At 44.2% G+C, this 21627-nt stretch overlaps 1 protein-coding gene across 2 annotated transcripts in view; it reads right to left on the bottom strand.

Moving 5' to 3' along the window:
• TMEM220 (transmembrane protein 220) overlaps positions 1-21627 on the bottom strand; it is a 228875-nt gene that overhangs the window by 31619 nt on the left and 175629 nt on the right. For both annotated transcript variants that reach the window (XM_078654734.1, XM_078654733.1), the window contains one exon: positions 16689-16748. In XM_078654734.1, the coding sequence (XP_078510860.1) occupies positions 16689-16748 (60 nt within the window). The remainder of the gene's footprint in view (positions 1-16688; positions 16749-21627) is intronic.

Below are 21627 nucleotides of genomic sequence, written 5' to 3'. Positions count from 1 at the left end.
AAGTGGCAAGCATAAGATGCAGCTAATCCAAACATATTCAACCATTTGCAAACCTATTCATCATATATCCTTCCATCCATCATTTCACTCATCCATCCCTCCATCCACCCTTTTACTCATCCATCCATTATCCACCCATCCACCCTTTCATCCTATTTATCCACACACTCATCCATCCACTCTTCCACCCACCCATCCATTCACTCATCCATCCAACCATTTACACTTTCACCTATCCAGCCACCCTTTCACTTACTCATCCATCCAACCATTTACACTTTCACCTATCCAGCCACCCTTTCACTTACTCATCCATCCAACCAGTCACTCATCCTTCCACACATTCACCCTTTCAGTCATCCACACATCCATCCTCCCTTTCTCTCTCCACCGACCCTTTCACTTAGCCATCCATCCATCCTTCCTTCCATCCACCCAACCATCTATCTACTCATCCACTCATGAATCTACCCATTGACCCTATAACTCATCCATCCTTTCAATCCTCCATCCATCTTTTCTCTCATCCATCCACCTTTTTACTCATCAAGCCAACCTTTTGCCCATGTACCCTCCCTTTCACTCACTCATCCATCCTTACATCCAGCCTTTCACACATCTGTCCATCCAGTCATCCTTTCACTTATCAATTCATCAATATATCCATCATTTCACTCATCCATCCACCCATTCTTTCTCTCATCATTCACCCTTTCATTCATCCATTCACCCTTTCACTAATCCATCCAGCCATCCACCAATCCCTTCACTTATTCTCTCACTCACCTTTTTACATTAATTGTGAGCTGAGCCTTTGTCTGCAGAGTTGCAGACAGAAGAGACCCATCAGGAACTTACAACCCCCACCCCTGTAGTTCCTAAAGCAAAGGGGAGGATGCCCCTGCACATAGTCAATCTGAAACCTTGGACGTCATGAGTCATGCATGATGCACAGTGCCAGGTCGTGAGGTGATTGTGGCATGGTGTTGTTTCCAGGGCTTTAAGTGGGATGACAAAACAGGAGTGCGTAGCTTAAAGCAACTAAGCTAAAAATCTGTGCTTAGCATAGTGTTCCGCCCAACTGGTATTTTGCTGTTTCTGTCATTGCATTCAGATATATAATACAACATGTAATGTTACAGCTGAAACAAGCCAGAATATTAGGCTTTGTCAATGGTTGTTAGTTGCATAAAATAAAAAAACTGCAAACATGAACTTCCTTGAATAGAATATTAAAAATGCATCAGTTCTAAAATGAGGATACTGTGAAAAAACGATAACGCTTTTTTTTTAAACTTCTTTCATCGCCTTATTTTGATTAACTGGATGCTCAGCAGTAAGGGTGTTATCCTACATGTCTTACTTCTGAAAAGAGGCCCGAGGCTGGAGGAGGCCTACACCTGTTTTCAATCCAGACGTGCCCATTGTCATTCTGTATGTGGCAATCTGCCTCATTTAGAATGACAATGGGCGGTATGGGGCTGCTCTTGCATTCAGAGGAGTGCGAGGCGCCCCATCAGGGGTAGAGGATTCTCACAGAGGATCAGTGCTGTTCCCCAGAGTCCAAAATTACGGACAAAAGCAGTCCGTAAAAGGGATCCTCACGGAAAACGGACGTGAGGTCCCAATTACGGACGGTTGGTCACCCTAGTTGAGGAAGAGGATGGGCATCATGACCGACTCGAGGCTTCACATCTAGTGACTCACCCCACACTCAATAATAGTAATAAATAGGATATTACAGTCTGCACTATGCAACCCAAACAGGAAATAACCATATATAAATCAGTGTGGTCCTGCTCCAAAGGGAACAGTCCAGTCTGAACTGACAGGCATATATGGGGCCACAGACAGCTCTCTACACTACCAACTGATATCAATTCTTTAAAATATATATACATTTGGCTTTGACTCCACCTTGAGAAGGACTCTCTCACCCCATGTCAATGGTTGTTTGATTCGCCAATCCTCCTCCGCTGCAATGCTTATATTGCAATGCATGAAGGACATTTTATATCTCAAAAGTGTGGTGAGCGATTACACAAGTAATTTAACCCAGAAGTACACTGTATACAGAAAACAATATTTAGGCAGTTGTGGTGTATGGTCCTCATAAAAGCTCAAATGCCAAAAGTATATTGTAGATAATACACATCTTGAAAAATAGATCCCAGTCGCTATCTCCAGATATAATCATGGAACTGAAAGCTCACTGAGCGACCCTAAACTATGAGCAGTATATATCCACCTACATCCTACACATTTCGTCACAAGTTATCTACCAGAAATGAATCTAGACAATGAAAATCATCTAAATCCTTCAGGAAAAAAAATTTGCACTCTTTATTAGTTCTTCATGGTTACAAAAATCTGTGAAGGCATCTTTGGAATCTAAGAATAAACTTTCATAGTAGTGTGCCACCTGACACACAAGTAAAGACACAAGTAAAGACAAATGCTTGTCATCGTTGCAACAAACGTGCAAGCTGACACGCACAAGCCCAGTCTTTGCAGCTCCATGCACCAAGAGCTCTTACCCTTAGGTAGGTCACAACGCCTCAACATTGTGGGGAGCTTTATATTGATCAGACTGAGGAGCACCAAGTGAATGACAAACCTTTTTATAGGATTCTCTGATTTCCAAAACGGAAAGGTGATCCAGACTAGATAGGTCTCTTTTTGTATAACAAGCATTGGCATAGCCAATAGGTCTCGCCTTTGGGACCTTATAAGTGCTTAGCCATGCAACAGTTAATGTTGTTGCACCACGGATATTGTGCTGGATAACTAAACACTTATAAAGTCTCAAAGGTAAGACCTATTGGCTATGCCAATGCTTGTTAGCTTAGTGAATGGCACACCATGTATACAGCCCACAGATGACATTCAAATTCCCCATGCCCTTAGTGTGTTTCCTATGCCAAGCATTCCAACCAACTGTTAGAAGCGGTCTGCCTTATCCGTGGGAAGAGATCTTATCTTGACAGTTAAAGGGGCTTAAACAGTGTGAACAGCTTTATTAGAAGCATCGTAAATGTGTGCAGCTAGGTGAAGATAGCCACAAAAAATGTTCCACACAAAAGTGAATGAACACAGAAATTTGGCAACTGATGAGTCCCTTTTTAAGATATATTAAAAACAAGCGATTTAGGTCAAACCTAAACAGCACTCAAGAGAACTCACGCACACAAACACAAGAGCAGGGCAAGGGAGGGATAGGAATGAACACCACAAGAGTATCAACACAGCAATGGTTATCAATAATGTAAACATCATGCCAACACTACATTTAACATATAGGGCTACTACAAATGCCTCAGTCTACTTGGTGCTTGTTTAGTAAAACTCACAGGTCATTGATCACTAGTGAATAATAAAGAACAAAGACAATTTTTTTCTATGGTCAAAATATCTTTTAAAAGACAACATCAAAGCCTCTCTGGGGTATGGGTGCCATGCAGAAAGCAATTAGTATATGTGTGCCAAGAAGAATATATGACCCGTGTATGAGTGCCATGCAGATTATCACATTCCTGGGTACCATGACAAATGTGACCTGTCACTGTCCACCCTAGTAGGGATGTCACAAAAAGTTTGATATGCTGTCTGAAACACCACGGAGCAGTCAATGTACCATTCTCTCTCACTTAACAGTGCTTCCTCATATCATCAACTTAACAGATTCCCTTTTCTAGCACCTATATCAATACCTATATATTGAGTCATCTAATATAGAAAAGCATTGATCCAGATGCATGCTGTGCATATGTACCATAAGAATCATGTAAAGTGCATGACGTTAGCTATTTTATTAACTTTAGGCACATAGATTATCAAGCATAGGTTGCTAATATCTGTTGCTGCTATTTTTCCTTAAATTTATTTTATCCCTGTTTACATGCTCTTGCGATTCCATTCAATTGCTTCCCTAAACTAGCTATGGCATACCTAGAATGATTCAGCACAATATGTTTGGCTCCGTGCACGTTCGATGTGAACTAGATTGTTGAAACTATAGAACAAATGTTTTTATTATTGAATGCATGTATTTACACATCAAAATTTAAATAATAACTGTACATATATACACATTCTTGTTTTTATTTGGAAATCGTCCGTCCCTTTGTGGCACTCCTGATGAAGGCACACTTGTGCCGAAACGCGCGTTGAGACTACTATCAGTTTTCAGCCACATTATATTAATAGCTTTACATAAAATTGTGTATGATTTGAATGTTATAAAAAATATGTTTTTATTGTATTGATTCTTTGTATAATACAGCTTACACCCATCGTTACATAGGGTCTAACCACTGTATTAACAAATAGCTAGGTACCCCAGAAATATTGATGTCAAATATATATTACATGCTACTTGTTTTACCTCTTTTTAATAAAAATATATAGAATAAAAGAAATACCTATGTCTTAAATTGTATTCTGTTCTGCACGGAGCCAAAGTTATCATTTATTTCTCTTAATGTATTGACCAGCCAGCATGTCAAATATACTTTAACTGCCTAGGAATTTACTACATTGCATTATTGCCCTGTCCTAGGAGTTTTTCTAAACCTAACAGGGGGTCCCTATTTGTTGCCTGTAAAATGAGAGTAATGGAATACTCTGGATCAACCTGTAACCTCTTACCAGAAGCAGTATTTTATTGTAGTTTACAAATCAAAATAGTACAAAGCGGATATAAAAGCACATTTAACTAAGGCTAAGGCTTTGAAAGCACATTTACTAATGCCGATATTTTAAAACAATGTGGATATAAGGCTAACATTTGTATGCAATGGGGAATTGTTAAAGAACATTCAGAAGCACATTCACTAAGGCTGATAAGTGCGTGCGTGTATGCATGCACGGGGAGTCTGTTCCTTTTCAAAGCACATATTCGTGCTTGTGGCGTGCAGCTGCGCACTCCCGCAAGGCGTATGCCGTCACAAGCACGAGTATGTGCTTTGTAAAAAGAGCTGCATGACGGCTAAAGGTCTCCTATGCAGTGCATACACACTGCGTAGGAGAGTCCTAAAAATGTGCTATGCCTTGGCCAAAAAGGATTCTCTTGAGGAGTTCCGGCTCATTCTACTAGAGCTAAGGCTGCCAGTACAGACTTAGTAATGGGTGTTACGGTGCTGGACATCTGTCGAGCAGCTATGGGCACCAGTCGCAGCAGATACATGGGCGTTCATCCATGCCTTCACCAGGTATTACTGCCTTTACTCTCAGATCTACAGATAGAGCCATTTTGCCTATTCGATCCTGAAGGATTTGCTAGCGTGAAGTCTCCTCCTCAGACTTCCCATCGTTTGGGAAGTTATGAAAGATTTAAAAAAAATAGCTCGTGATGAATAGATAAATTCAAGTGAACCTTCGTTTTGCATACATTTCTATGTAAAACCTGCTTAGAAATAATATGTATTCACTTACCAGGCACAGCTTTATATTACAAAAATAGTTCAAATAAACTGTCTGAAAATATGGTAAACGCCAGACATGCCCTCAGTGTCTACAGACGCATTATGTTTTTAATTAGCGTGGCCTTAGTGCGATCGCTTTCACTTTCACGGCGGTCCGCTTGTCTTTCAGCGCTTGTTTGCAAACGGGAAAGTATGTCTTTTGCAACTGATACCAACTTCTGGGGTACATTGCCTTTCTCCCCAAAATCCCATCAGTGCCTGATATCATTGAATGAACAGAACAAAGGGATTAACAAATGTCAGTTAATACGCGTTGTTATGTATTGTGCAGGAAAGAGACTATCAGCTTTACTTTGAATGAGACAACTTTACTGCGACTTGGTGTAAAGGTCACTTCAGGGGTTGTGGTGGTTTCTTTCGAGCTTGTCGTGCCGCATACTTGGCTCTGGAATCTGCTAGAAAAGCCCCACCTGGGGTGGCGTGGAAAGTGAGTGGGTGTGCACGCCGAGGGCTCGTCTGCTGCTAGCGCTGCGGCCGCGCCATGTCATCTTGTGCATGCCCATCACCCACTGGGACCCCTGTCATTTGTGCATGCTTACTTTCATTCGTTTTCACACTTGTTTCGCATTTACCAAGAGTGGCATATTTTTAAAGTGCCTTTTTACTCTTCTTTTGTCAGCTTGAAAGATTGGAAAGCCCGTCTGACCTACTTTCTGCAACATTCCCCCGCTTCCAACGACCCCTGAAAACCATCCAGGGCAAGAAGGGCAAACAAGCATTGGAAATGCAATAGGTCTCGCAGCATTAGAGTTAGTGCTTTTAGAATTGTTTATGGTTTTTTTTTGTAAATCTTTAGCATTTTTGTTTCCTGTAGCCAATGCTAAAGAATTACAAATAAAAAAAGCCATAAACAATTCTAAAAGCTCTAACTCAAATGCTCCGAGACCTATTGCACTGTGTGAGGGTGAGGGGTTGAGGGTGAGTGAGGGTGAGGGTGAGGGTGGGTGAGGGAGGGGTTGAGGGTGAGTGAGGGGTTGAGGGTGAGTGAGGGGTTGAGGGTGAGTGGGGTTGAGGGTGAGTGAGGGTGAGGGTGAGTGAGGGTGAGGGTGAGTGAGTGTGAGTTAGGGTGAGGGGTTGAGGGTGGGTGAGGGTGAGGGGTTGAGGGTGAGTGAGGATGAGTGAGGGTGAGTGAGGGGTTGAGGGTGAGTGAGGGTGAGTGAGGGTGAGTGAGGGTGAGTGAGGGTGGGTGAGGGTGGGTGAGTGAGGGGTTGAGGGTGAGGGGTTGAGGGTGAGGGGTTGAGGGTGAGTGAGGGTGAGGGGTTGAGAGTGAGTGAGGGTGAGGGGTTGAGGGTGAGTGAGGGTGAGGGGTTGAGGGTGAGTGAGGGGTTGAGGGTGAGGGGTTGAGGGTGAGGGGTTGAGGGTGAGGGGTTGAGGGTGAGGGCGAGTGAGGGTGAGGGGGTGAGGGGGTGAGGGGTTGAGGGTGAGTGAGTGAGGGTGAGTGAGGGTGAGGGTGGTGGCCCGATGGGAGAGAGCAGCCAGGATGGGAGAGAGTGTGAGAGAAATGGCAGGATGAGAGAGAGATGGCAGGATGGGAGAGAGAGATGTCAGGAAGGGAGAGAGATGTCAGGAAGGGAGAGAGATGGCAGGATGGGAGAGAGAGATGGCCGGATGGGAGAGAGTGTGAGAGAAATGTCAGGATGTGAGAGAGATGGCAGGATAGGAGGATAGGCGAGAGGGCGTCAGGCAGACAGAGAGAGAGAGTGGGAGGAGCAGTGACTCTGTTACAGACAGATCGAGGGAAGTAGGGAGAGAGGTGAGGGGAGGGAGAAACGGCGGCCGCGATTACTGACACTTCAGGAGAGAGGGCGCGTGAGGAGAGCTGAGAGTGACAATGTCAACAAAGGACGGGAGGGCATGAAGAAAGGAGACCCCCTTGCAGAGGTGACGGGCAGAGAAGAAGAGACAGCGACTGGTGAAGGGTCATAGACAGAGGGCAATGGGAGAGAAAGGCGACATTGGCAGGGAGAGAGAGCAGTGATGGAAACACAGTTCATTAGACAGGAAGCGTAAAGGGTGTGAGGCTGGAGGGGGTACCAGGTGCGGCCCCCGCTCGGGGAAACGAGGTGGAAACAGAGAGAAGCGCTCCACAGCCAGAGGCAAAAGACGGGGTCCGGGCACAGGCGAGGAACGAGGGCACATTGGGTACAGGCAGCATTCATAACAGGGCGCGCTGGTGAGCGCCAAGCCTTCCTGCCCCCCAGGCCTGGAGAACAGACAGCAAGGCCCAGCTGCAGCCGCCCTGGCCTCCCGCCAGCCCCAGGAGATCAGCCGCCTGCAGGAGGAGTGATTCACCGCGGCGGCACAACGGAGCCTGTGTGCAGCGGCAGCGGCGGGCCGAGGGCCTGCTTGTTTTGGAACAGACGTATTGCATTGAAAAAATAAAGTTTACGAGGGCTTGAACCGGAGCTCAGCGACCGCTGCTCTATTTTAAGAAGCGTCTCGCGCTGTCACATAGACGCAGGCAGCGCGAGGCGCGTCTTTGCTCGCTGAAATGGTTTGTGAGATGTTTGTCACGAGCAAATGTAGCGCCTTGAAATAATAACGGGACACTGCGCAGAAATATTGTGTAAATCCGTGTGCATAAAAAAGGTGGCGTTCTGAATTGAAAATGTACATACTGGCTGGTTTGTCACTCCTTGATTCTGGTGGTGAAAACCCTAACAAGACGAAGAGAGCGAGAGTGAGCTGGCCCTGGAAACGCCTCCCCTCCCTGCTGTTTGTTTCAACAGAAAGAGGAGAGGAAGCAGCGCTGCTTGCCAGCACAGCCGCCCATAGGCAACAAGACGGAGGGAAGAGAGGGGAGGGGGGAGGAGAAATGCGACACGGCGGGAAGGGGAGGGGGCGGAGCGGGTAAAATAAACAAGACGGAGGGAAGAGAGGGGAGGGGGGAGGAGAAATGCGAGGGGGCGGAGCGGGTAAAATAAACAAGACGGAGGGAAGAGAGGGGAGGGGGGAGGAGAAATGCGACACGGCGGGAAGGGGAGGGGGCGGAGCGGGTAAACAAAGACGGACGTGCACGCGCTTTTAAGCTCAATGCGCATGCGCATTGAGCTTAAAAGTCACGGGCACTGCAAGGAATCGCCACGATTCCTTGCAGTGTGGATAAAGAGTGGATAAGTCCCAATACTCTCGCCTTGCTCGATGCGCATGCGCATCGACAGGCGAGACCTAAAAAGTACGCCTACTGCAGGAAAGAGAGTTGCCCCTACCTTGTGTGTAAATGTTGCATCTCGGGGTTCAGCTGCATTGTCAAGACGCCATGGCCTCCCGAGTCCTCGTGCCATCAGAATATCGGGATGCCTTTCCTCTGACATTGTGTTTGATATATTTAGCTACGCTGTCTAATAAATTGACCCTGCCACTGTCTTGCTTCCCACAAACCTTCTCCCGAAGAAGCCCAGAAGCGTTCAGTGAGCTGCTGTCGAGTACATGTAAGTTAATTTTTCGCGCAGAGTCTAACCTTGTCCGTTATTGTGGGAGTACTTTGTATGCTTAGCCGGTTTTAACAGATCCGGCAAAGGCTGTTTAATCTACTTGCCTGTCACACTGAGAGCTCACCATGGGCTAACAAATTAACTCATTTTTATTTAACTACTTTTATTGATGGTTGTCAATGGGTTTCTGTTTTTTTTTTTTTGGGGGGGGGGTTTTCGGAGTTTTATATAGCGCGAACTAGAACCGAACCGAATCAGTTATCAGAGCGCTTTACATAGCGCCAGTTACGTTACATGAGGACACACTTTCATTTTTTAGGTCGAGCTGGTAAACTGCATCCGAAGGATGCAGGTGTCCAGCTGGAGACCTAATGTTGCCTGTCACGGGGGAAGGAGGACAAGAGGGTGTTACGAGCTTTTTTCCTGGATTTGGGTGCGCGAACGCACACGTCCCGTCCCGCGCCGTGCACATACGCGCGCATACAGACAGACACTCGCTCACACACCCCCCCTCCTCCACAGTCACACACACACACACGCACTCCAAGACACATACACACACGCACACACACACACACATACACAGCCCCCCCCCCCGCCGCACGCGCGCGCGCACATGCCCCCCCCTGCCCTCGCAGCTCAGCAACCCACATGCCCCCCCCCAGCCCTCGCAGCTCAGCAACCCACTCACCGGCTTCCTTGGTGCGGCGGCTCTCCTCAGCTGCAGGGCCCTGCAGCAGGACTCTTCCTCCCTCCTTCGGCACCGGGGCGCAGGGTAGGCTCCTGCCTGCTCCGGTGCTCCAAACAATCGCGGCTCTTCCGTGGGAGGCGGGGTAGGCTCCCGCCCTCCTACTTCCTGTTTCCGGTTGTCGCGCCGGCCTGCTTGACTTCCTGGTCGCAGGCCGGCGGTACTCGAAAGGGGGAAAAATGACTCCGGCATCCTATAAATTTGGCAGCAGAAAGGCGGCTGAGTGACGAGGAGCGTACTCTGGGAATCTACGCACGCTGAAATTAGCAGCAAGAGTTCTGGATAAATTATATGGTCACAAACACCCTGCATTTAAATCGGTTTACGGGGCTATGGCACCTGCTCCATATTATGTACCTAGCAAGTTTCAAGGCATAATTTAGGTAAGAGCGATGGTGGTTAATATATTTGCTGGAGAGGTCAGCGAGTTGTGCAATCGCAGGATTCGCTCTTCATGACTCATCATAAAACAGCATAGAGTTAATGTGTCCGCTGCTAAATCTCCCACATGCAGGTCACGACAGTTTGCTTTATATATACAGCTCAGTGGTTACTGCTTTTCTTGCAGAGATATTTGTGAAGTTTCTCATAAATAGATATGTCCGACGACATCATTAAAGTGCATACGTGTATCTAACATACATGTCTTGGGAACATAACTTGTCTCTAAATCATATTGGTGTAGTTTTAAGCACTTGTGAGTGATAAGCTGAGCGGCATTGTTTTATTTAGTTGTATTGATATCACAGTGTTACGTGCTAGAGCTATCTCACAGCCAGAGCCAGCCTCTACCAAAAGTAGTGCTGACAGACCTTTAAGTGATAACTTTATTTTAGATCCTTCTGGAGCTGAAAATAAGGTCTCCTTCACTTTCGCTTTCATCAGGTCGTTGCTCGGAATGCAAATCTCAGTGTATGGGCTGCTGAATGCTCTACTGCCTGCGAGTTGCACTGCTCACAGCCAGCTTATTTCACTGGGGCTGCCCTGGATCCAACTCAGTAATACCTGCTGGATCTATAGTCTATCTGGATTCCCCTCTTTCCAACACGGACATGCCCTTTGTAACAGATCTCCCTCGCCTTAAATTTATTTCTATAGGTTATTCAGCTCCCTTACTGGTTCTCATTTTCCTCTAGTTTGTTGGCCCTTCTGTGACTGTCCTCCTTCCCCATCCCTTCACCCTCTCTTTGTACCTCTCCTTTTCATTGTATTGTGCAGTGGTCGGCAGATTTTCTCAGCAGTTGCCCCATTTCTGTTGAGTTACAACGAATTGGCACAACGGCCCACTGGCAACCCTCGCGGGCAACACCTGCAGCACGTGCTGTCCTCGAAGCAGAGCGTTTCGCAGTGTGTTGCAAGCGCACCACCGTGCACCAGGTTTTAGACGAGGATGTGTTTGGCAATAGTGGCAACATGACATTAGTTTTCCTTTCTGAGTTTGTCTTGACGTTTTTAACTGTTGCTGCTCGCATTGATCATGTAGAGTACGCCTTTTGTAGGTTTTCGAAGGAATGTTAGCAGTGCGATGCTTGCAATTGCATCTGAAACGCATCTTTGCCCTCTCACCCACTGAGTTGTTTAACGTGATTATCTGCAAGGAAAAAAAGCCTGGCATTTAATTTTAGTTTACGTTTCACAACTCGGCGCTTTGTCAACTCCGCCCTGCGCACAAGAGCATAGTAAGATATTTTTGCAGTATGGTTTTCACTGGACCCACGAGTTTAGCTCAGGTTTTTACAAGCCCATCTGCTTCTGACAGACTATTGTCTCTTGCTTGTGTTGGCACCTCTCTAACCACTGCCCGATCTTGTGTCCGGTTGCTCTTTTCTTTATTATTATTTTTTTTGGGGGTGTCATTGTTTTGGTAAGCGTGAATGTGGGTCTTGGTTCACAAAAGTTCTTTAGAAAAGTTTAAGCTATTGCCATTATAAATTACAATAACTTTTATTTAAGTATTAGTTATTTAAAAAAATTAAACACCATTATTATTTGTAATAGCAATACATCTAAGTCATGTAAATACAAAACATATTGCATTACAAATGCTATAGGTATCACATTTGCGAAAGTTAGAACTATTGGCATTGTAAATGACAAAGCTATTAATTTCGCTATCTTCAAAAACAACACATAAATAAAAACTTTGCCATTTACAATACCAATAGCTCAAACTTTCCTAATGCGAGACGTATTGCATTGCAAATGCTTGTTTTTTTAGGCACGGGGAGATTAAGTGATTTGCCCAGAATCACAGGGGTTTTTTGGCGTCGTTACCGAGACTCGAACCCAGATCCCCAGGTCCGAGGTCGAGCGCCTTAGCCATTAGGCCAGGTTAGAAGCTAGCTTCACGCTAAGGCAACGTGTGATCTTGCGCACGCTAATTAAGGGTTGAGTTTTCCAGTACTAAGCCACTTTGGATTTTAGGCAGTGCACTGGGTGGCGGGCAAGAAGTGCCTTTTAGGGGGTTATCTGAACTGCGGCTTATTTCCAGATGACTTACACCATGTCCCTTCTTTTCCAACAGATGGCGTCACAGCTTAAGTCGAAGTTCAGTGAGGGGAACATTGAGTTCTGGCTGGCCTGCGATGTCTTTAGGAAAACAAGCTTTGGCATAGCCTACAGTTCTTGCCTTTGGGACCTTATAAGTGTTTAATTATCCAGCACAATATCCTTGGTGCAACAACATCAACTGTTGCATGGCTAAACACTTATAATGTCCCAAAGGCGAGACCTATTGGCTATGCCAATGCTTGTTTTTCTTGTTCATGGCAAATACCATGTGACGAAATTGTGCGTAGGAAGCAGAAAGAATGAACATCTGCTGACTAGGCTTAGACTGTGTGTCGGCAGATACGAGCATAGAAGATTGGCTAATGTTAGCACGATCATGTGTGTCACTGTGATCATGTATAAAGCAAATATACACGTAGACATATTTAGGAACTGTTACCATTGATTAGGTAAAAGCACACCTGGACATATTTGAGAAATGCTAACACCACAGTGCTGATATTAATGATTAACATGTCTGATGGTTTCACAATTTTATATAAAGGCTGATTCTTTTCTCTGTGATCAGATCACTCTGCGGTTTTCACTGCTAACTGTCTCAACTGCAGTTCTTTTGGCAAATAAATGCTTGCCACTCTACAAGCTCTTGAGTGTGTTCGTCCTTTGTTTATCTATACAGATATTCTGCTTTGACAAAGTTCTGGTTTAGCATCTATTTATAAGGCGAGTTAAAAGTGTACATCAGAAGAGCATGTTACTTACCTTGGATTACCCTATGGATACTCCAAACGCAGATTCCTCACTGACATATGCTCTTCCTGACTCTGTGGAGTGAACTTCTAGGTACTTATAAGGTTCCAGGTTAGTTTGTGAACACATGGGTCATAATCTTTTACTGACGCTCTGTACCGAATGCTTTGTTGTAAATTGATCTGAGCCTCAAGGGTGGCACCTACTTATTTTGCTGCACGCTGGGACAATTCAACAGGTGAGGATTCTTCAGTTAGATAAGAGAATCCAATGGAGAGCAAAATTTCCCTGGACCGTGATATTTATATTAAAACACAACATGCAACAATATAATATAACAACGTAAATCTATGTATAAATTGAAAATTTATTAAAAATACATTTTAAACATAAAATCATTAAAATTATGTGCAATTCTTGGTCCCCACAATACAAGAGCATAGGTGAAATCACATTCAACACAATAATACAATTATGACCAGCATAATTTACACAAGACAGAACAGGTTGTATGACTTGAATTTGTCATTACTCTTTGTACATCTCATATAATCTTTTGCCACATAGTGTCATCCACTTTCAAATACTTAATGATTGACAGAAGTGTGCTTTATGGGATGGTACAGATGAATGCGTCGACGCGTTTCGATGGCATGAATGTTTTACACCATCTTTTTCAAGACAAATTCATTTTGTCTGTCTCTGTCAGGGTTATTTGTCTTTTCCCTTTCTTAGCTTGCTGTGCTTTTTGCTTTAGATGCTATCGTGATTGGTGAGTCCCTTCGGGCTGTTCTGTTACTGGCCCCGTGGACTCTCAAATGAATATATCCTAAATGCTGTATAAAAGCGTCATATTCTTCCGTGATTGCATCCCTTTAGGAGCGTTGTCTCTTGTTTAGAGCCAATATTCTCTTGACTCCTGAAGGATATAGAGATCGCTGGCTGCTTCAGTTTAATTCCGGTTTGTTCACGGCTGTCAAATTATCTAGATTATCTAGAGTAGATTAACTGAAGGAGTCACAGGACTACTGGTGCTTAGACGTTCGTTCGAAGCGTATTTTCCTGCAACCCTGTTTCATCGGTATCTTTTTCTGAAAAAAGATACCGATTAAACTTATTCATTTGAATCCTTGAACTGTCATGTGTTCCTCTACATATATATCAGATGGTTTAAACCTTCCTCTCACTATAACTCATCATACTCTGTATCCTCTCAAACAAGATTGCAATCCTAAATAGTTTTAGAGTTGGCGACAAATGATACGCTCTCCCATCTATCTGAATTTCAGCATAAGGATCATAACATTCACAATAGGCATACCTTCTGCAAAATGAGTATTCAAATCTCTTGTACTTCGTCTTTCACAAACTGCATTTACATTTATTTTCATATTCTAAGCACAACAAAGTCTGGAAAATGCTTCCCTCAGCCACATACAACACGCAACCGGGAACCAGTTTTCTTCACCGAAATCCTTTCCACTTGTTTCTAAAAATTAAACAGTATTACTACATGCACAGTTTCTTCATCTGCCTTTTGAGCACTTTTGCAAATTCCTCAGACTGCTCTAAGCTTTTGGCAATATACACCACCTTCTCATTTAAAATGATGTCCATGAATTACTTTACTATGAAACCATACCACTACTTGGTTCCTTATCAATTGAGCGGTAACATTTTCAAACTTGAAATAGTCATCAAAAATGTAAGAACAGCGATATAGTGAACAATCAATTAAGTTGCTTGGAACACCTCAAATACTGAAATGTTTTTCCAAATATCTCCCACTTTCATGAGATTTACTAGAGTCAGTCTTTCCCTGACTTTTAGCCCATACAGTCATTTTGTTCGTCTATCCCAATTGAATGAATATGCATAATGAGTGTGCTTGAAGCTCTGTGTACTGATAAATCGTACATGCCATTCCATTGTAAAAAAAAAGTGTCAATAAGATCTCACCCTTCTTTCTGGCAAACGAGGTACTTTACATTCATATTATTCAAACTATTTCCTTGCCTATTTTTTCCTAATCCATCGTCCTGGACAGAGAGGTTGTTACTTACCTTTGACATGAAAAAGGGTTTTAAATTACTATTTTAATCACACTAAATAGGTTTGCAAGTTGTAACAACGCTTCGTCGCTTATAGTGTTATTCAATCAATCCTAGCCCCTTCTATGCAGACCGTAGCCATGTGACGTATTTCTTGCATTATTACCTGTTATGAAAAAGCTAATAGGTCCTGACCTCGCAAGCCTAGGGTCACTTCAACGAGGAGGAAGTCAGCTTTGATCAGAAATGTCTGTATTAGTGAGATTGATATGACTGCTTATTGGACGCACGTCCATACCTTTGCTAAAGAGTATTGTCTGGTATCTGCAACCAGGATAGATACTTTACTGGATCAGGCTTCTAATTGTAACAAAAAAACACAATTTGGACTGGATTAGCTTGCAACTCTACTATTCTTTTTATGAATATCAGAGTGAATTTCAATGCGAAGGAGGACAAGTTGCTTTTTATTCTAGTTCTTAACCATGGGCATTTCCTCTGAATTCATAAAAGTCTTACCAGTTTTTATGGCAATAGCTTAAGAACTGTAGCTGTCACCCTGATGCACATGATGGGATAGGGTAGCTTCTAAGATTCTTAAAAAAACAGGGTTGGTTCTTCACTATTTTATAATGTATTGGAAACTGGGCATTTTTAATGCTTTCTTTTAGGTATTTTCTCACTTTTCTACGTGGTTTCTCAACCAAATGTACTTTCTGATTAGTAAATTGGCTACAATAAAAAAGAAAAGCGCCAGGAAGACTCTTATTCAGGCGCTATTAATTAGTCGCCTTGACTACGGTAATTCCTTGCTGGTAGGAATTAGGGAGGACCTAGTATCCAAACTACTGGTCGTGCAAAATATAGTTGCCCGCCTTGCCCTTGATAAACCAGCTCAAACTCCTTCTTTGCCCCTCCTACGCCAATTACATTGGCTTCCACCCAAGAAACGGGCCACCTTTAAGTTGTTGAGCCTGGTCTTTAGGTCTTTGCACTGTTTGGGATCGGCTTATTTGACTAATAAACTTAAATGGTATCACCCTGCACGTCTGCTCAGATCCAGTAATCGTAAGCTGTTGTGCTGCCATAGAATCAGGAAGGTAAGAATGAGAGGTCATGCCTTCTCCTATCTGGCACCTAAACTCTGGAACGACCTCCCTGAACAAATTCGGGAATGCCCGAATCTGTTCCAATTAAAAAAATTGCTAAACATCTGACTTTTAATTTGCTCCTCACAGACTAGACTGCCTGTCTTTCTCAGGCGCCGAGAGATCCCCTTGGGAAAGATTTGTGCGTGACACAAATGACCTAAATAAATTTAAAAAATTGCCAATTTGGCGATATTTTCTGCTTATTTGGTTAATAGTAAAATATTAAAAATGTTTTGAAAAGTTGAGTTCTTGGCTCTTGCACATGAACATATATTTTCTACCTTTTATGAATATCAAAGGGTCTCCCATGGTGGAGAAACTGATTTTTCACTTTGTTCCTTCAATATTTCTTTCTGTTTGATCAAATCCTCACAGTATCTTTTGTTCTTTTGTGTACTCAAGTTCTTCAGACATATTACCCATGCTTGTCTGTATGTTAACCTTGTTGAAGGCACAATATGCTTACTGTACAGTGCTCTGAAAACTGCATAAATTACGTTTGATCTTTACAAAATATTTATCTGTTCAAAAATATATATAAATATGTAAAAGATACTTACTATGAGGTACTGCGGCAAAGAATCATCCAGACAGTGATAATCAGCAATCCAGACAGCTCTCTGTGTAGAAATATTGTGCATGTTAAACATTCATTATTTAAAAGTGTTACTTACCCTGTTAAACAATCTGTTTGTGACATGTAGTTCTGTAGATTCACATGTTGTGCATGCTCCTTCCACCTAATATTAGGCTTGGATAGATCCAATTTCTTTTTGTTCGTAGAAGTCTTTTGAGTCACAAGTTATAGTGACTTTTCTTTTAGTTGGTAATGCACATGGGCATCAACTCCACAGTTAGATTTTTTTCCTGCACATTGAATGAAGATGGAGGTAAAACATGGGAATGTGTAAAGATAACCACGCAACAGAAAAAAGAGAAAGACGATATCTGCAACAACCAAAGCCTTCCAGGGAGGCGGGTGGCGCATGCCTGCTGCTGCACCTCTGGCGGGGACTTAGCGATGCTTTTGCCAAGTGAGGGTGAATGAACAGCCTTGATGCCGAGAATCCAACTCCTCTTGGATGTTGTAAGATGGGAAGCTCCTGGATTTTATAGTTTGCTGTGGACAGGTGACTGGGCACAGGAGTCTTTTTTGGCTTCGAGATTGCTTTTAACATCGATTTATGTGGTCAGAGCCGCAGTTGAGCCACCAGTGGCACTGATGGAGTGTTGGCGTTGAAGCAGGGCAAGTCCAATGCGGACGGCTTGGTGTCGGAGTCGGCTCTGAAGCCTTCGGTTGGTGCCAGCCATGGCTGGAAGTCAGTGGTGGCCTGAAAGGCTGTGTTCCCGAAAGCGGGCTCGACACCCGGCACCCAGCGGGTTTGTGAACGCCTTGGTGTTATGTGGCACTCACTCAGGTCGTCTTCTGACACTCAGCTGAGGCAGGCTGCAAATCTGTGTTCTCTGAGTCTGACCAAGACTCAGGTTCGAGGCTGACAGTCACAGCCTGTTCGGCGTCAACGTCCCCATCTGCTTTATCCCTTTGGACCTCTTCCATGAAGATGTGGGGGATATAATTGTCAAGATGCAGTTCCATGGAACGATGCGCGAGTCGATGTTCCTGTCGATTCTGGATGATCTTTTTCAACCAGAACGCAAGGCAGGCGGAGCAGGAAGCCTTTTTATGGTGTGTGAACAAACCAAGGTTGCAGACCATGTAATGGTCTGTCCACGAGTACTTCTAATGGCACTATAAACATTATCAGAAAGGTGTTTTATCCATCACAGTTTTAACATTCTTGAGCGTGAGACTCGACCAAATAGTCCTGAGAGGGGCAAGGCCGTAGGCGGCACGTCGACGACACGGTTGGTGCGATTCCAAAGGAGGAACTATGACTGTGAGAAAAAACGTATGTGCACCGAAGGATTCTTCTAAGGCTACCAGGAACAGAGAATTGGACAGGCTCTGATGAAGACCAATACTTGGCATTGACTCAAAGCCCCGGGGAAGCATGTCTGACCCTAACGACAGAAGAAAACAATCTAACTTTGGAGTTGATGCCCATGCGCTTTACCAGGTAAGGAAGGAGTCACTATATCATCATAATTCAAAAGACTTCTTTGAAGAAAAACAAGTTGTGCACATCGGAGCCCAACACCAGATGTCAGGAGTATGCACAGCAAATGCATCAGGAGTATGCACAGCAAGTGTATCTAGAGCTACACATGCCACAAACATATATTTTGGGGACATTTGGAGGACTGAATTTAAAGTCATATGAAAGACACCAAAGCACAACATGCATTTCATACAGAAATCCAAGTATTTTTAGATAGAAGGTTATTTTGCCCTGACTGGTATATACATGTCAATATTTCTTGCACTCCACTCTCAGCATGACTCAGCAGGTCAACGCAGTCTCCTCCTCCTGCTACAACATTCTCTGCAATGCTCCGCAACATCTTCAAGTGGATCCCCGTAGAGACCAGGAAAACCGTCACCCACACCCTGGTCAGCAGCAGATTGGATTACGGCAACGCCCTATATGCAGGAACAACGGCCAAGCTACAAACCAAGCTACAACGTATCCAGAACGCATCTGCCCGCCTCACACTTGACGTCCCACGCCGCAACCACATCTCCCCCCACCTCAGAGACCTACACTGGCTACCCGTACCGAAAAGGATAACCTTCAAGCTCCTGACCCACGCACACAAGGCTCTCTACAACACTGGTCCAGCCTACCTCAACGACACTTTCCTTCCACGCTCCCACACGCCATCTCCGCTCCGCCAACCATGCTAACGCCACCATCGCCCGCATCCGCCGCACCACCGCTGGAGGAAGATCCTTCTCACACCTCGCCGCCAAAACCCGGAACTCTCTACCACTCCAGCTACACCAGACCCAGGACCTCCTAACTTTCAGGAAACGCCTCAAAACATGTCTTTTCGACCAGTAGCATCCCCTCTCCCCAGCGCCTTGAGACCCTAACGGGTGAGTAGTGCGCTTTATAATTATATTGATTGATTAATTGCAAATCCAGTGATGAGAGTGGAAGGTACATTACAATACAATTCATATGCAAAACATACAGTAAACTAATACAATAATTTTATTATACGGGTGAGTAGTGCGCTTTATAATTATCTTGATTGATTGATTGATTGCAAATCCAGTGATGAGAGTGGAAGGTACATTACAATACAATTCATATGCAAAACATACAGTAAACAAATACAAATACAATAATTTGATTATAGCTTTAACCACCCAGTTTGGAAAGCCTGTGACAAATGAGTGATGAATCAGAAACGGTATCTCCGCGTCAGTGGTAGGTGTTCTGTGTAACTTTCTAGTCTATACTGTTGGAGATACACAGTGGCCTGTCTTTTTGTCAAAATTACTCAGGATAATTCACAGACATGTGCACAATTCCTACATAGGCACTATCACAACATGTTTGCAGCTAATTTGGTCACCAATCCAGTTCAACCATGATCACTTTGCCATTAATTTGTATTTTTACATATTTAGATGGGGATTGTTAGCCCTAAAAGGCGAAGCCCAATTAACATATTGCACAAAAAGAATATTGATTAGAGATAGTACTTAAACATTTTCAATTATAATATAATTGTAGTACCAAACTCAGTGCAGGCAATCCTGCACTTCTAGTACAGATTCAATGTACGGGAGGTGAAGTGTAGGCAGTCCCCAAGGTTGAGTGGGAGGTGAGTGGTAGCAGGGCAAGATGGAGCAGGATGTATAGCAAAGTGGTTGGATGATAGGCAATCTTATAAAAAAAAAGAGCTGGCATCTCGAGATGGGGCGGGTGTAGTCAGGAGGATAATGCCCATAGCACTCAGGAGGAAGGTGAGAAGAGATAAAATCAGTAGTCCAGGAAGAAGACAAGGCAAGTAGATAGGTGAGAGGCATTTTAAGTGGTTAAGAAGGTTTTTTTTACCAGACGCCAGAGGGTAGGATTAAATAATTTAAAGCGATAGGTGGGGACAAATTAAAAAGAGTGCTAGCAGTAACGTAATTAACATTGGTGTGAGAGTGAAGATGTCCAGTGGTAATCAGAAACAGATGCTAGATTTTAATGTGTATGTAATTCAAGAGGAGTGGTGGTGATGAAGGATATGATCAGATCAGGGAAATGCAGGGGTGTGGGAGCGAAGGAGTAGCTATATCAGCCAAAATGTCAGATGGAGTACAAACAGGTATGCCTTGCTCATTCAAAGTGGATAGACCAACAGGAAGGAGAACAAGCATTGGCATAGTCAGTAGGTCTCGCCTTTGGGACTTTATAAGTGTTTAGCCATGCAAGAGTTAATGTTGTTGCAGTAAGGATATTGGGCTGCATAACTATTTACTTATAAGGTCCCAAAGACGAGACCTATTCGCTATGCCAATGCATGTTACTTCTTGAAATGCAGGCAGAAATCCAACAACATGGTCTCCGGGAATCACGTCAGCGAGCAGTAGCACAAGGGATATGATGGGATGCACGGTGCATGCCCGGAGTAGCCAGGCCCTGTCAAGCAACTAGACACTCCTCCTGCTGAAAGAATCCCTAAAAAATAAAAATGCAATGCGAGGCTGCCAGAGCACAGAAGGAAATGTTTACACCATGATTATAAAAGACAGCCAAGCATGTTCATGCACTGCACCTTTTAAGGAAAACTCTCAAATATAATTCCCTGAACATTCTTAGAAGAAGCTGTGAGGTTATTCATCCGCTGTAGGGGTCAGGAGGAGGAGGAGGAGGAGGGAAGATGCAATTGAATACGGCGCCAAAGCTGAACATAAGCAGGAACTAAATAGAAACAAGTGTGTGGGCACCATTAAAGAATGGTGCACTTTTAAACACGCCAAATTAATATGTATAAGTCGACATGTGCACCGGTCTCGAGGAAGCCCACCGCACTACAAAGGCACACGGATGCGGATGCCTGCTTTGGCCTCTGGTGCACAGGAGAATGCACAAAGAACATGGGAGCCCGCAAGGAGGTCCCTGAATGTGCCCTGGGGAACGGTGGAATGCTCGATCAATCCGAGAGTGAAACTAACCCAGGCAGAGCGTGAAGCAGTTGAGGCAGAAAATGGTGAGGTAGAGAGCAAGCTGAATTAATATGTATAAGTCGACATGTGCACCGGTCTCAAGGAAGCCCACCGCACTAGAAAGGCACACGGATGCGGATGCCTACTTTGGCCTCGGTTGCACAGGAAAATGCACAAAGAACATGGGAGACCACAAGGAGGTCCCTGCTTGTGCCCTGGGGGAATGGTTGCTCGCTCAATCAGAGCGTGAAACTAACCCAGGCAGAGTGTGAAGCAGTTGAGGCAGAAAACAGTGAGGTGGAGAGAGAGGGTTTTGAATAAGAGCAGGAGGAGGAGCGAGGCAATCAAAAGTAATGTGAAGCCGACAGCAAAAAAAAGGCAAACGTAGCCACTGAAAACATGGTGAAACAAGCCCGGGAGTTGTGCGTGTG

This window comes from Lissotriton helveticus, chromosome 7 (assembly GCF_964261635.1).
Source record: "Lissotriton helveticus chromosome 7, aLisHel1.1, whole genome shotgun sequence".
NCBI classification, from domain to species: Eukaryota; Metazoa; Chordata; class Amphibia; order Caudata; family Salamandridae; genus Lissotriton; species Lissotriton helveticus.
Note: the sequence above shows the minus strand (reverse complement) of the source record. Positions and strands in the feature narration are given on the sequence as shown.